General features: G+C 36.7%; 1 protein-coding gene across 1 annotated transcript in view; it reads right to left on the minus strand.

The window, feature by feature from the left end:
* LOC111142230 (thyrotropin releasing hormone degrading enzyme) overlaps nucleotides 1–15274 on the minus strand; it is a 380019-nt gene that overhangs the window by 264686 nt on the left and 100059 nt on the right. The window contains exon 3 of the mRNA XM_022495269.1: nucleotides 8873–8999. Coding sequence (XP_022350977.1) covers nucleotides 8873–8999 — 127 coding nt within the window. The remainder of the gene's footprint in view (nucleotides 1–8872; nucleotides 9000–15274) is intronic.

Raw genomic sequence — 15274 nt, forward strand, 5'->3', positions numbered from 1 at the left:
TGAGTTGGTGTGGCGGCGGGGGGGGGGTGGGGACCAGGAGATGTGTTTTCCAGGGAGACAAGAGAAAAATGTGTTTCAAGGGATTGGAGAGAACAACCCTCAGAGGTTGCTGACAGCTCAAGAGGAGGACTGAGAATTGGCCACTGGATTTAGCAATGTAGTGGCATAATTGAATTTGATGAGAACAGTTTTAGTACAGTGTTGGGGCGAAAGGCTGATGTAGAGGGCATTCAAGAGACAAAGGAAAGAGGGAAATTGGAGTCAGTACAGATAGACAACACTTTCAAACAATTCAGCTGTAAAAGGAAAGAGAGAATGGTGTAGTAGGTGGAGTGAGTATGCATGTGTGTGGTTAAGTTGAGAGAAACAGCACCATATCTTTAATGTTGGTGGGGAAAGAGCCAACAGAGAAAACTGAAGATTCAGGAGTGAGAACGGAAAACTGATGAAGTGATACCCTTGAGCAGGTGAGAGAGGATGGAATCAAGTGCAAAAAGGAGGAGGTTCCAAAGCTGGAGCAACATAACTTAACTTGTAATAGGAAAGAATACAGAATATATGGCACAGGCCTAGGCAATGATGGCATATAAAAACACTGGAAGGAGTTCTTTCCTAACTTAATGGCCAGGTTGTACGGGCCAGCTACGTCCGTTGGAAAATGTGCAACAATGCCTTGGAGGTCTCTTTATAAATACGTTCTGACTAAATTAAGCACTTTCTAAAATCCCATTTATTTTCAGGATAAGCGATCTTTCACAAACCCTGATTAAAATCAGTGAAAATATACCTAGGAGTAAATTCAAAGCTGTGAAAGTTTGAAATTCTTAAAACTGGAAAAGGAGGAAGGAAGGTAGTATGCAAACTGAACATGGAACAATACTGGGTAACTGACAAAACATACAAAACATCTCTTCAACGAGATTTTAATCTCCTAGTGGAAGAGGCGATTTATTATAATTCCTGAGTACCATGTACATACTAACTATCCAATAAGTGCTTGCTGAATTAATTAGTTAATTCAGTTCTATGGTCGGTTTTTGTTGCGTTAAATTCTCCACTCACTCGTGGTTTGCTAGTTTACAGCAGTAATAATCTCATGCATCATTCCCACTAACATGCATTGTTTCATTGATTTCTTTCTTCTTTACTGTTCTGTTTGTTTCTCCTTTTTTTGGCATTAGTGATTAAATATCATAAACACTAATATCATTATATGTTTTTGTTTGTTAGTATAGTCTTAGAAGTGTATAGCATGTAATAGCTGCAAAATAGCTTAACAAGAACAGTTAAATGGTCATATTATGGAATAATTAATGAAGGGGAAAATGCCTTGTTAAATTGTGTTAAAATAACTGTAATATATTGAAGTAACTGTGTCCATTTTAATAGGATTTGGTGTTGTTTTACTATAAATGGTGGTTAGAGTGGGGGTTAGGAATATATAAAAAATATTATCCTTTGAGAGAAACAATAACTGCTCTTTTGGTTTATGAGAAAATCACCATATGAGGGTTTTTTCAAAATGAATTACCTTTATAAAATAGGGAGAGACTATATTTATTTGCTTCCAAAAAGGGGAGAGAGGATAGTCACTTAAGGAAACTCATTTCTCTACACTACCTAGTAACCCAGAAGACAAAGTACTGCCTCAGCTGCTCCCTTAACAATGCACTAGTATGTTAATCCACAGGGAAAGCCTTACATTAGTTTCCACTAAAAAACCATAGAATTAAACAGATCCAGTATAATTCCAAATATTTTTAGGAATTCTGGTTGAAAAAAGCATCTTGAGAGTAAATTGATGTTATACATAATTAGACCAGTCTATATAAAGAAACTCTAGAGATTTTATTTTTAAAAGCAGTATTACTTGAGTCAATAAATGCATACATAGTACTCCATGTTTACCTAAACAAAAGCAAGGTAAAAAAAAAAAAAAAGTCATACTTTTTTTAAAAAATGAAGTCTCAAATAATAACTGAGGTATAAGATGTAATACTAAAATGGAAATAGGATTATATAATTACCATTTCAAATTAGAAACAACAAATATATCTACTACTTACAGAAAATAGATACAGGGCGCATGGGTGGCTCAATTGGTTAAGCGTCCAACTCCTGTTGGTTTTTGTTTTTTGGTTTTTTTTAGAGATTTTATTTATTTCTTTGACACAGAGAAAGAGACACAGGGAACACAAGCAGGGGAGTGGGAGAGGGAGAAGCAGACTCCGCAGAGCAGGGAGCCTGATGCGGGGTTGGTTGGCAGGACCCTGGGATCATGACCTGAGCCAAAAGCAGATGCTTAACCCACTGAGCCACCTTAAGCGTCTAGCTCTTGATTTTGGCTGAGGTCATGATCTCAGGGTGGGGGGGAATCGAGCCCCACTTTGGGCTCCACACTTAGCGTGGAGTCTGCTTGTCCTTCTCCCTTTGCTCTTCCCACCCGCCCCAGGCTCTCTCTCTCTCACAAATAAATAAAATCTTTAAAATAATAAAAAAAATAAAGAAAAAGATACATAACCACAGAGAGGGAAATACTTAGCAGCCAATACAGATATTTTATGAAGGAAATATCTCCAAAGCTTTACTACTTGCAGACAGCCCACTGTCATCACCATCATCACCATCATCACCATCATCACCATCATCACCACCACTACAATAAAAAAATGAATGTATCCGTGACAGCTCAAAATGCAAGCATTCAAGCTAGGCTCTCCTATTCATGAACTTCAAAGGCCTTTTATCCCACAAGTTATCCCATAACTTATTCTATTATAGAAAAATAGACTATCAACATGATACATAAAGCCCAATGTATCCATGGGCTTTCCCTAGCGCACAAATCTCAAAGGACTTCTCCCCCTCCAATTAAATGTATTTCTTTTTTCAGGACTCAAGTAAAGATAAAGCTTCTTTTTATGTGCATTTCATGCCTATAGCATTGTGCAACGATCCCACATTTCTTAACTTAACATGGTACTATATTTTTGCTCTACAAAATTTCAGTGTTTGATTATATTCCTTATTGTGTGAGTCTCTAATCCATTAATTTTAGTAAATACTGTATTCTCTCCTCAATAAAACCACAATCTCCTTGAGGCTAGAAATTCTTGTTACAAAATACCTGTAGCTCTTTCTACAATCACAGCACTGTGCCAAGTAGGTAATGAATTCTTCAAAAAAGCACAGTATACTGAAAAGAAGCAATCAAGCAAACTCCTTTACAAAACTTATTGATTTACAAATTACAAAATAGGAGCAAAAGGGAACTAAAAACTATCTGCCATAGTTAATTGAAATATAAATAGGATGAATAATAAAATACTCTACCACAAATCTGAGTCACTTTACCTACCACCTAATTAACTTATAAAGCAGCTATGATGAGGAAAACATTTAAAATATTCAAATGTAGAGTGGGGGATGGATAAAATAAAAGATGGGAATTAGGGGTGCTTGGGTCGCTCAGTGGGTTAAAGCCACTGCCTTAGGCTCAGGTCGTGATCTCAGGGTCCTGGAATCGAGCCCCAAATAGGGCTCTCTGCTCAGCAGGGAGCCTGCTTTCCCCTCTCCCTGCCTGCCTCTCTGCCTGCTTGTGATCTCTGTCTGTCAAATAAATAAATAAAATCTTTAAAAAAGAAAAAAATGGGAATTAAGGAGTGCATTTGTCGGGATGACCACTGGGGGATGTATGGAAGTGTTGAATCACTATTTGTACACAAAAAACTAATATAACATCGTATGTTAACTATACTGGAATTAAAATTTAAAAATAAGATAGAATATTCAAATATATCTTCTACTAGTTGATGACATTGTGAGTTATAAAATATGTGCTTCTTTAATTTTAATGTGTCCCCCAAATTTTCTACAAAGTCCATATATTACTTTTAACATCAAATGAAATTAAGAAAAATAGCTATTACATTATTCCTCCAGCAATCAGATTATCTAGCTTATTAAGGTAGTCCATATTTAATCCTCAGAATTCTCAACATTTCTGGGGTCCATTTCAGCAGAATCTCAAGGCTCTGGAGCTAGACAGCCTGGGTTTGAATTACAAATCCACTAATTCCTGCTGTGTGAACTGAGGACATTATGTAGTCACTCAGTCCCCAAATTTCCTCACATGGAAAATTAGAAAGTAACAGGTACTACCTCAAAAGGTTGTGAAAAAAAGAGTAAATGGGTTAGAATGTACAAAGTCCTTAAGAGTGGCGCATATTTTATAAATACAAACCCATTCACTTTTGTAGCTCTGGTCAATATTTTTGAGATAAGAAGAAAGATAACTTAATTCTTTATACATCTACAATAAGCTTGTTTTAAAGTAAACTTCCATACCTCTGAAAATTCTTGGGAAAATAGGGCACACAGTTATAGAATGTCTTCCTGTATTGTCTCCTCTAGAGTCTATAACTTTCATTATAACCTAACACCAATAAAGAGGAAATCTCTACAAACCCCATACAAAATAAGTTTTAATTACCTAATTCAGAGACTTTAAAAACGAATTCTCATACAGTGTACACTGGCTGCCTATTTTGGCTTAAAATATTAAAGGGATGTCTTTGTGCAAAAAGGAGAATAAATTACTGTCCTAACAGCAAGTATGAGAATTCCTCTTAGGAACCATTCTGATAAACCACTTCGAGCGGAAACTCAAATCCTTAGAGATGAGCCAGCATGAGATGATGCCACAGTAGAGGAAGTTAAACAATTCAGCATTAGAAATGAAAAAGAACTTAGTGACAGAGAAGCTGTTGCAGAATTTATGACGGAACAGCAAAGTGACTTTTAAGGAAAGAAAGACCCAACATTACATTTTATGAGTTTGTGTGGTTTCATTTTGGGTTTTGCAACATAACACCTCAGCATTCACACATGCACACATCACCTCCCACGCATCAGTAGTAGCAGGTTAAGGGGAGAGAGTTTTCTTACTTGTTTTGATTTTTGGTTTTCTAATGCAAATCAAAGAAAGGCAATATCCATGTCTCCCTTGACATGGTTTGGGACAGGAACAGATCTGAAAGCTACCAGTTCACAGAAACAACTCTTATCCAGAGGTGAGCAGTATTAGCCTGAATACAAATATTTCTCTCTTCCCCCTTTATTCCCAGAGGAATATTCTCCATGGGGAATTTTCAGAAGTGCCAATCTATCATCTAAACTCACTGACTCTTGTCACTGTATCTCCTGCCAGTCTCACCCCCATTTATTCCTGAATACATTCATCAGGACTTTGCCCTGAAACTGCTCTTGTCAAGGTCCCTATGAGGTTCACCTGGCTAGGTTCAGTAAATAGTGAATTCTCAGTCTCCATCCAACTTGACTTCCCACAATTTACTATCTGCTTATATTTGAAATTCTTCACTAGATGCCCAGAAGTACTGTGGATACCTGTTTTCTTAGTGCATCAACCAGTTGCTCCTTCTCCATAGCCTTTACTGGCTCTTAACATCCTTAACCTCTAAATATTGGATCAGTCGCTCCTTGTTTCTATTCTCTTTTCTATCTGCTCTCACAGCCCTGGCAAGCCCATCCAACCTCATAGCTTCCTGTATCATCATACACTGTCAAATGGATATCTCTAGCCAGATTATTCACCCAAACCCCATATCTGTAAATTCAACTATCTATTTGAATTCCTTTCAGACATCAAGGTGCTACTTAAATGTTTAACAGACACATCAGTATCAAAAAGCATCTCCTTCCACAATCATTCTGTCTCAGTAAAAGGCAATTCCATCTTTCTCATTCTCAAGCCAAAAACAAAAAACTTGGAGCTGTCCTTGGTACCTCTCTCTCATCCCTCATTCTGTTCATTGGCAAATATTTTTGTCTCTGTTTGAAATATATATCAAGAATTGGACCATTTCCAACCCCTCACTGTTAACATCTTAATCTAAGCAACCATCAAATATATTTTGCCTGAATTTTGCTGGAGCCTCTTAAATGTTTTTCATGCTCTGGCCTTTCCCCCTTCATCAGGGTCTCTCAACCTCAGCACTACTGACACTGGGAGCTAGTCTTGTTGTAAAGGCTGAGCTCAAAAGTGACCAATAGCTTTCCATCTCACCCAGGGAAAAAAAAAAGAAAAAAAGGGAAAAGGAAAAGGAAAAGAAAAAAAAGAAAGAAAGAAAGAAAGAAAGAAAGAAAGAAAGAAAGAAAAGGAAAAAAAAAAAAAAGCCAGAGCCCTTACCATGGCCTGCTGACTCTACATGATAGATTACCCACCCCTTTACTCCTTCCTAGACCTCATCTCCTTTCTCACCCATTTACTCCCCCTGTTCTAGTCATACTTGCCTACTTGCCTCCTTGTGTTCCTCAAATATACCAAGTTTCCAACTCCAAGTCTGGGTACTTTGTTACCTTTGCCTATATACCTATATCCTTGTCCCACAATCTCCATTTGGCTTGCTCCTTCACTGCCTTGGGTTCTTTGCTCAAAAGTTGGCTTCCAAATGAAGCCTTCTGTATTCACTCATTTTAAAACTTCAGCTCCATTCCCCTGCCTCACCTGCCCCCTCCACATTTCTTATACCTCTATTCTAGCTTTATTTGTAATTGCACTTTATCTCCATTTGATATACTACATGTGTTAATAATTGCTTGAATGTCTGTCTCTACCTAACAGAACATAAGCCCCAGAAGGAAAGGGATTTTTGCCTTTTTTATTCACTGTTGTAACCCCATCACACAGAAAAGTGCCCATGGTGGGGGCACTCAATAGTGCATATTAAATAAATGAGGGAAGGAAGAAAGGAGGAAGGGAAAGAAGAGAGGAGGAATGGAAGGAAAGATAGAAGGGGGGAGGAAGAGAGGGTAGACTAGGTCTTGGAAACCATTCTAGGTAGATTTGAAGGCTTCAAGGCAGACGCAGCTGACATCTAGGATACACATACAAGCACCTTTAAGAAAGACTGATTGGTTTCCACTGAACTTATATAATCATTACATACAACAGAAAGTAAGGATTTGTCAAAATGCTTCTGTGTTTAGGAATTTTATGTAGGGAGTATTTAATAGAAAACATACTCATAAATCCATTAATATGTAGAACTAAATATCTATAGATATATAAAATAAGTAGAACTTTAAAAGGAATTTTATAAAGTGCCATGGGCTGTGGTAATTCCCCTAGTTACCTACAAAGGAGTGTGCTGGGGTAAGTCAAATCATTCAATTACATACACCGTAAGGAGCTTAAATAGTAATAGTAACAGTGAACAAAGCTCTTTTCTACCAGGTGAAAGCCTGCATGGTTCAATTGTGAGTGAAAGAGAGGAACAGAAATGCTTCCTGCTGCAAGCTGACAGTTACATCGAACCCCCTGAAGTTATAAATTGAGTTCCTCTACTAATTACTGGTCTGAAGAGGATAAAGATCCACATTTTATTTTTCTTGCTGAACTTGCAACATAAGCACTTGTGAATTTTACATTAGGGTCAAGCTGGGAAGTTCCCAGCTGGTTTTACCTGGAGTAGAGAACAGTGTCACCTCCCATGCAAATGAGGTCAGAGAGTCCTTCCTGCCTTGGGTGCCTACCAGGGAGATTTCAGTGTAACAGATTCTAACAGGGAAGTTGATACAGGGGGGAAAAAGAGAAAGAAGGAAAGAAGACAGAACAAAACTAAATATAGATCCTATGTGAAATACAATTTTGTTTAGAAATTTGAAATAAAATTGCATGCATTCTAAGAGCACATATTTCAAAAAGACCTCAGAATTTTGTAATATCATTCCTTAAAATTGTATGCCACACCCATTTTGGTAACAATATCAACTATTCTACCTACTTTCTAAGCTACTCATTGTAAGACCAATAAAGCTACACAGCAGGCAGTTACTTTAATAAAATAGGCCCAGTTCTCCTGAGAGAGGAACCTGTGGTTCAAATACCAACACTTTTGATCAGGTAAGCACTTTATTCTCACCAATGAGCGATCACTTTTATGTGTGTGCTGATCAAAAATGTTCTTGGGAAGGAAAAATGTTTGGGGGGAGGAGGAACAAAAGACTGCTGTGATGTACTATTTCAAAACGGGTTTTCTGAAAAGGAAAAATAACTTCAGTGTTTCTAATGGGTACATGTACCCTTTCTAACTTCCTGGAAATTCATTGTTCACTCCCTTGCAAAAGCAGGAGCTTCACTCAGATTAGGATAATAAAATTCATTTATTCATTCAACAAACAACTATTGAACATACTGTCTTTGTAAAAGGAAGAAAAGTCAAAGTATTCATGATGAACATAATCTCCATTGTACAATTTCCCTTCTCTTTTGTTTTTATTCTACTTGCTACAATTGTACTGAAATATGACCACACAAAAATAAATGTGAGGGTATAATTAATACATTGTGGTCCAAGATCTGAGAATTAGGAAAGAGAAAATAATGAGTGTCTTCTCAGTGTAAAACATGAAAGAGTTCTGGGAGTCATCAAGACTTCGCTTGAAATCCCAGCTCCACCACTTACTGGCTATCTGAATGAAAGAAAGATTCCCTGGATATCAAGTCCCTTGAGTGGAAAATGTTCTAACAGTACCTATCCATCTAGTACTTGAGGATTAAATGAGATGTTAGCAAGCACCCCTCCAGAGCACATACTCAATGAATTATAGCTACCTGAGTTATCTTTTGGAAACCTAAACTTACCTAATGCCTTTCTTAATTCCTACAAGGAATTCTTGGCAAGATTTAAGAAGCTTAAGTTTTATTTTATCTCTTCAGAAGAAATTATTTTTCATGTTCATCTTCTCTAAAAATATAATTCTTGGAATTTTCATGTGTCAAATAAATGCATGAAGACAAATTTCTACCTTCAAGGATCCCTTCCAGTAAAATAATCAAGAAAATACTTACCTAGTTTGGGCAAGGAATAGGGCACTTTAAAGTAGTCTTCATAAAATTCTATTAATCTCTTTGTTATATGGAGAGCATAGTCCCCAGATCCTCTTCTGATAGCATCGGGTCTTGCATATAATCGTACCTAATTAAAAATATATATAAAAGTTACTTTAGCCTTTTGGTATTCAAATTTTATCTTCCCTGCATATTGAATCTACACAAATCACTGTGAATACTACAAAAATTAAACAGTATTCCTATTCATATATCAAAGCATGCTGTGGCGGAAAAAAACAAACTTGAACAATTAAAGTAACCAAGTTGAGCAAGTCACAATTTCCTCACTTTACAAGATGACATAGAGAAGATTTATACACCTTGCATCAAAGTAAATATTCAAGTTATCACTTACATGTGCTTGCTAGAGATATGAAGGTACAGTGGATTAGTATAATGGTTCCCTAACTATGCTCTAAGTAGGCAGGATATGGTGGCTCCACAGGAGAGAAAATTCATGGTTAAAGGCATATTGCATCAGCTTTGGAAGTATTACTAGACTGAACAAAATATAATTTATGCTTCCTTCTTTTCTTTGGAACCAAATGTCCTAATTCCCAATATGCAAAGTAGGAATAGCAAACTTTTTCCGTACATAAATGACCGCCATTCTGGAAGTCTGGCTACAACTGCTCCCAGCTTCAAAACCAGCTGAAGTATTTCATATTTCTAATACAATTTAGATACTTAATATTGATTTTTAAATCAAACCCTGTACATTATCTAGTCCTTGGTCAAAAAGAAGCCTGAGGCAAATAACACAAACTGAACAAAACTAACAATTGTACAGAAAAGGTTAAAATGAGATTAGTTTACATGAAGATTTCATAAAGCTATCCAGCATCTTTCTTCCTAAAGGCTAAATTTATTTTTCACAGATGTGGCCCCTAATCCTCATATCAATTCTGCGAATAAGAAATAAGCATTTTGTAGAGCAGTGGAGAACACAGAAGTCAGGGAGTTGGGCGTTAGTCCTGCTATGCCACTAAGCAAGCTGGGTGATATTGAACAAATTACTTAACCTCTTTGGGCTTCAAATGTTCTCACTTATAAAATGAAGGTGTTGACTAAAGTGCTTTTAAGTTCTAAAACACATTATTTCCAATCCCATTTTACAGATAAAGGAGTTTGTGTTCTTTTCAAATCACTACAAAAATAAAATAAATGGTTTACTCAGTATGTGGAAATGGGTATTTATATTCAACAGGAAGACGAAGGAAAGCTGTACTTAATCATATGAAAATTGATTATACAATTAATTCTGTTATCCTTGCTTAAGGAGAGAGAACAGCGACGTATACAAACACAAAGAGTAGAAAGTTAAGAAAAATGCATTCTGACTTGATGTTAGAAAGAACCGTAACTCAATAAGTTATTTACTAAATTCAATAACAATTATTTACTGAAATAGTGAAGGTACTTCCTACCCAAGAACCAAATCAAATATCAAATTTAGTTCACAGTCACCTTCACTTTTAGTTGGCAGTAATATAAAACCAAAAACTATCAGAACTACCAGCTGCAACAGCAGAACTTAACGCTCAGAGAGAGTGTGGACATGATTCCCTGACCCTGACATTAATTGATCATAAATAGGCACTGTCTTAAGTAAAGTTCCCAAGAAGCAAACCCTAAGGAAAGGGTGAGCATGCAAGTGAGTCACTAAGAAAGTGTTCTTCAGAGAAACCTACAAGAGAGCAAGGCAAGCAAGATAAGGGAGGCTAAGAAGTCAAGGAAGGTTGCATGCAATTTCAGGCAAAGTCCTGGCCTTAGCCTGATCCCACAGGGAGCTCTAGAGTATAAACTGCACTTGCAAGTTTGCACTGCACTGAGGCATGAGAGCTAAACCTCCATACTTTGCATCTCAGTCATTGGATACTGGTTACTAAGGGCAAGGCCTAAAATCCCAAGGACTTCTTGTTCTTGGAGCATCTAGGTGATGTAGCTCCAGTGGCCCAAAGACGGCCCTCTGGAAAAAGATTTTAGGTGTGAGCTACTAGGAGCAAAGTAATGAAAAGCTGGGAGATAGGCACATCAAACAGGAAAGGAAATCTGGTCCTGGCATCATCAGCATATACCACAGACAATAATTGTTTACTCATGTAGTCATTCACTCAACAAATATTTATTTGGCATCTAACTTACACCGGGGCCTAGACTAATGATTTTTGATTTAGTGATAAAGCCATGTTTTCTAACCAGAGATTGTACAAATGATTTTGAGGGGAAAAAAAGCAATGAAGATATAGTCCCCATTCTCAAAGAGTTTCCCATGGACTCAGTAAGTTAGATGATAACAGATAATGATATATGCCATATTAATGGTAAACTAAAATAACAAATGTATTCTGAGGAAGAATGGATAGCTTTCAGAAGGCTCAAAGGTGAAGTAAAGAGTAAATTCATGTTGAAACTATAACCAGGACCACTGTAAAATGATACAGCAAAAGGTTGCTGATTTTATTCCTACAAAGCATCATTGATTTTAGTAGAAACACAGCCATTCCCATCAATCAACTCTACCAGTTGGTCAACCTATTTGTAGGCCCAGACAAGAGAAACAATTAAATCAATCTGTTTGTCAAGATTTGATGGAAATAATCCAATCTGCATGAGAAGATAAAACATACACAGCTTAGCACGGTGATTTTATTTGCTCCATTCAAACATTTATTGCATGCCTTCTGTGTACCAGGCATTGTACACATTGCTCTGTGTGCCAGGGATAGAAATAGAATGATACACATTCCTACCACAAAATGAATGAGACATTTACACCTACTACTCTTAAGAGGTTCATAGTATGTGGAAAACAAACAAATCCACAACAAACATATAATGTGAGCAATGTAACAGTGTACTCTGCCTTTCCCCATTACAAAGAATTAACTGACTAAGCTCCTACATGAGGCCAAGCCCCCCCACACACACTCTATCTCTTCTTGCCTTTTTGAACATCATGCCCAAACTTCTCTCCTTTATCTCCTACATCACCAATTTATGCCTCCAAACTGGATAATTTTCATTAGCATATACTCTGTATTGTTTCCTATGTTTTCAAACAAAAAATTTTTCTTGAGCACAGTTTCTCCAGCTATGGTTTCCAGCAATGCCTTTGAGTTTTCCATATAGTTAGTATGAACATATAAGTTAAAATCCAAACTAAAACACTTTTCAGAATGAAAATAGCCCTTACACCATGAGATAGTAAGTAAGATGGTTGTCTATTTATACTGCCTGCTTCTAATCCTTCTTGAACTCACTGCAATAGGGCTTTCATCCCCATTATATACCAACAATGTTCATCCCTACTATATCCCAAAAGTGTTCTTACTGAGATCACTAATGGTCCCAGGTTGCCAAATCCAACAGTCAGATTCTAGTCTTCAACATGCTTCACCCTCCTTGAACCATTGTTTCCCCTCCTTGAACCATTTTCTTTCCTTGGCTTTCATCTTACTTTTTCTTCTATCTCATTAACCACTCCTTCTCAGTCTCCTCAATGACTCTTCCTCATCCTCATCCCTTTCATCACTTAATTTTGGAGGGTCCCAGGTATCAATCCATAGACATCTTCACTTTTCTGCCTATGTTTGTTATCTTGGTGGTAACATTTAGTCTCGTGATTACAAATATTAGATGCTGAAGACCTATTTCAAGCTTCCAGACTCATTAATCTAGCTGCCCATTGGATATCTGCACTTGGATATCTAAAAGGCATCTCAAGCTTAACATGTTTGAAACCAGATACCAGATCTCCTCTCCTCTCCTCTTCTCTTCTACTCTCTCCCCCTCTCTCTCTCACAGACACACATATGTTCCCTTTAAATTCTTTCCATCCAGCTGCCCAAGGCCAATTCCTCAACCTTATCCTTCTTTCCTTCTTTCTCTTACATTCCACATTCAATTGGTTATTAAATCCTTTGGCTCTCTACTGATGTCTCATTCCTTCTCCCTTCAGTCAGTTCTCTACACAGCAACCAAAATGTTCCTTTCAAATGAACATCAAATCATATCACTCTTCTGTTTTTCCTCTTCCAGTGACCTGCCATCTCATTCAGAGAAAAAGCCCAGGTTTCTATAAGGGTCCCAAAATCCCTATAAAAATCTAGTCTCCTTAACCTCTCTGGCCTCATTTCCTACTACTTTCTTCCACATTAACCTTACTCAACTCATACACTAGCTTCCTTGCCATTCCTCAAACACACCAGAGATTCCTCTGTCAAGGCTTTGAGTTTTCCCTTGGGTATCTCCATGACTTATCCCCTCCTCTTTTAGATACTTGTCCCAATACCTCCTGTTTCTGAGAAGTCTTTCCTCTCACTTCAGGACTCCCTTCCTTGCTTTATTGTTTCCTGTAACATTTATCACCATTTAACAAAACATATGTTTTACTTATTCATTTTGCTTCTTGTTGCTTTTTTCCCCAAGAATATGAGTTGCATGAGAACAAAGATTTCTACCTATTAATTCTAACTATGTGAAAGTGCCACTTTGGAGGTCAAAATATTTTGTTCAATTTACTTCTCAAGTGTCTTGTGCATAGTAGACATTCAATAAACCTTTGATGGAGGAATGAATTAACTCCACAGGTGTGTGCAGGTCCTAAGGGAGTATGTAACAGGAACCCTTTGACAAAACTGTGGGATTCTCAGAAGGAGGGGACATTTCACCTAGATCTTGAAAGATAAGCTGAATGTAGTAAGCTACGAAGTGGAAATCCCAGACCAAAATAACATTATGTGCTAAGGCAACAATGTTGACCAAATAATAAGTGATTTTAAAATTAGTAACAAACATTGGCATTTTATTATAATAATGATGGCACTTCATTGGTAAATATTAAGCCAGAAAACAACAAAATTACTTTTGCATTTCAGAAAGAATTTAATACTAAGAATTTAATACTATGGGCACAGACAAGATTTTAAGGCACAAAATGACAATCACAATTAGGTTTTAACAGATTACATCACTGCAAAGAGAAATTAAGGAATCGATCCCATTTACAATTGCACCAAAAATAATGAGAAACCTAGGAATAAACCTAACCAAAGAAGTGAAAGACTTGTAGTTTGAAAACTATAAAACACTGATGAAAGAAATTGAAGATGACATATAGAAATGGAAAAACATTCCATGCTCATGGATTGGAAGAATATTGCTAAAATGTCTATACTACCAAGAAGAGACTCTTAATCATAGGAAACAAACTGAGGGTTGCTGATGGGGAGTGGGGTGGAGGGATGTGATAACTGGATGATGGACACTGGGGAGGGTGTGTGCTATAATGAGCACTAGGTATTACATAAGACCAATGAATCACAGACCTGTACCCCCAAAACAAATAATACATTATGTATTAATTTTTTAAAAAGATTCTAAATCAGGAAATAGGAGGAAAAATTTTTAAAAAGAACATTTATGTGAAAGCATTTTAACAATTAGTCAATACTAAGATGTATTAACCTATTAAAGGGAACTAACCCAACAATGTCATCATAGGCAATGCCAGCACACGTGTTACCTTGGCTACATAATTTCCCATTTGTCACAGGCACAGTTTTTAACATTAATACTTGTAATAGCCACAAGTTACCAAAGCTATTATTTATCATAATAAACGTTCAGATTTTCCAAGTCTGAAAAAAAAAGTCTATACTACCTAAAGCAATCTACACATTTAATGCAATCTCTATTAAAATAACAACAGCATTTTTTACATAACTACAACAAGCAATCCTAAAATATGTATGAAACCACAAAACACCCAAAATAGCCAAAGCAACTTTGAGAAAGAAAAGCAAAGCAGGAAGTAACTTCAAGTTATATTACAAAGCTGTAATGATCAAAACAGTATGGGACTGGCAAAAAAAAAAGACATAAGGATCAATAAAACAAAACAGAACACCCAGAATTAAGCCCACAATATATGGTCAATTAATCTTCAACTAAGCAGGAAAGAATATCCAATGGGGAAAAAAATCTCTTCAAAAAATGGTGCTGGGAAAACTGGACAGCAACACACAAAAGAATGAAACTGGATCATTTTCTTATACCATACACAAAAATAAGTTCAAAATGGATGAAAGACCTAAATATGAAACAGGAAACCATTAAAACCCTAGAGAAGAACATGGGCAGTAACCTCTTTGACATTAGCAGTAGCAACTTCTTACTAGATATGTCTCCTAAAGCAAGAGAAACAGAGGCAAAAGTAAATTGTTAGGACTTCATCAAAATAAAAAGCTCTTCACAGTGAAGGAAACAATCAGTAAAACTAAAAGGCAACCTGCAGAATGGGAGAAGATATTTGCAAATGACATATCTGATGAAGGGTTAGTATACAGAATATACAAA

Source organism: Enhydra lutris, unplaced genomic scaffold (assembly GCF_002288905.1).
Source record: "Enhydra lutris kenyoni isolate GAN:26980312 unplaced genomic scaffold, ASM228890v2 scaffoldscaffold7, whole genome shotgun sequence".
NCBI lineage: Eukaryota > Metazoa > Chordata > Mammalia > Carnivora > Mustelidae > Enhydra > Enhydra lutris.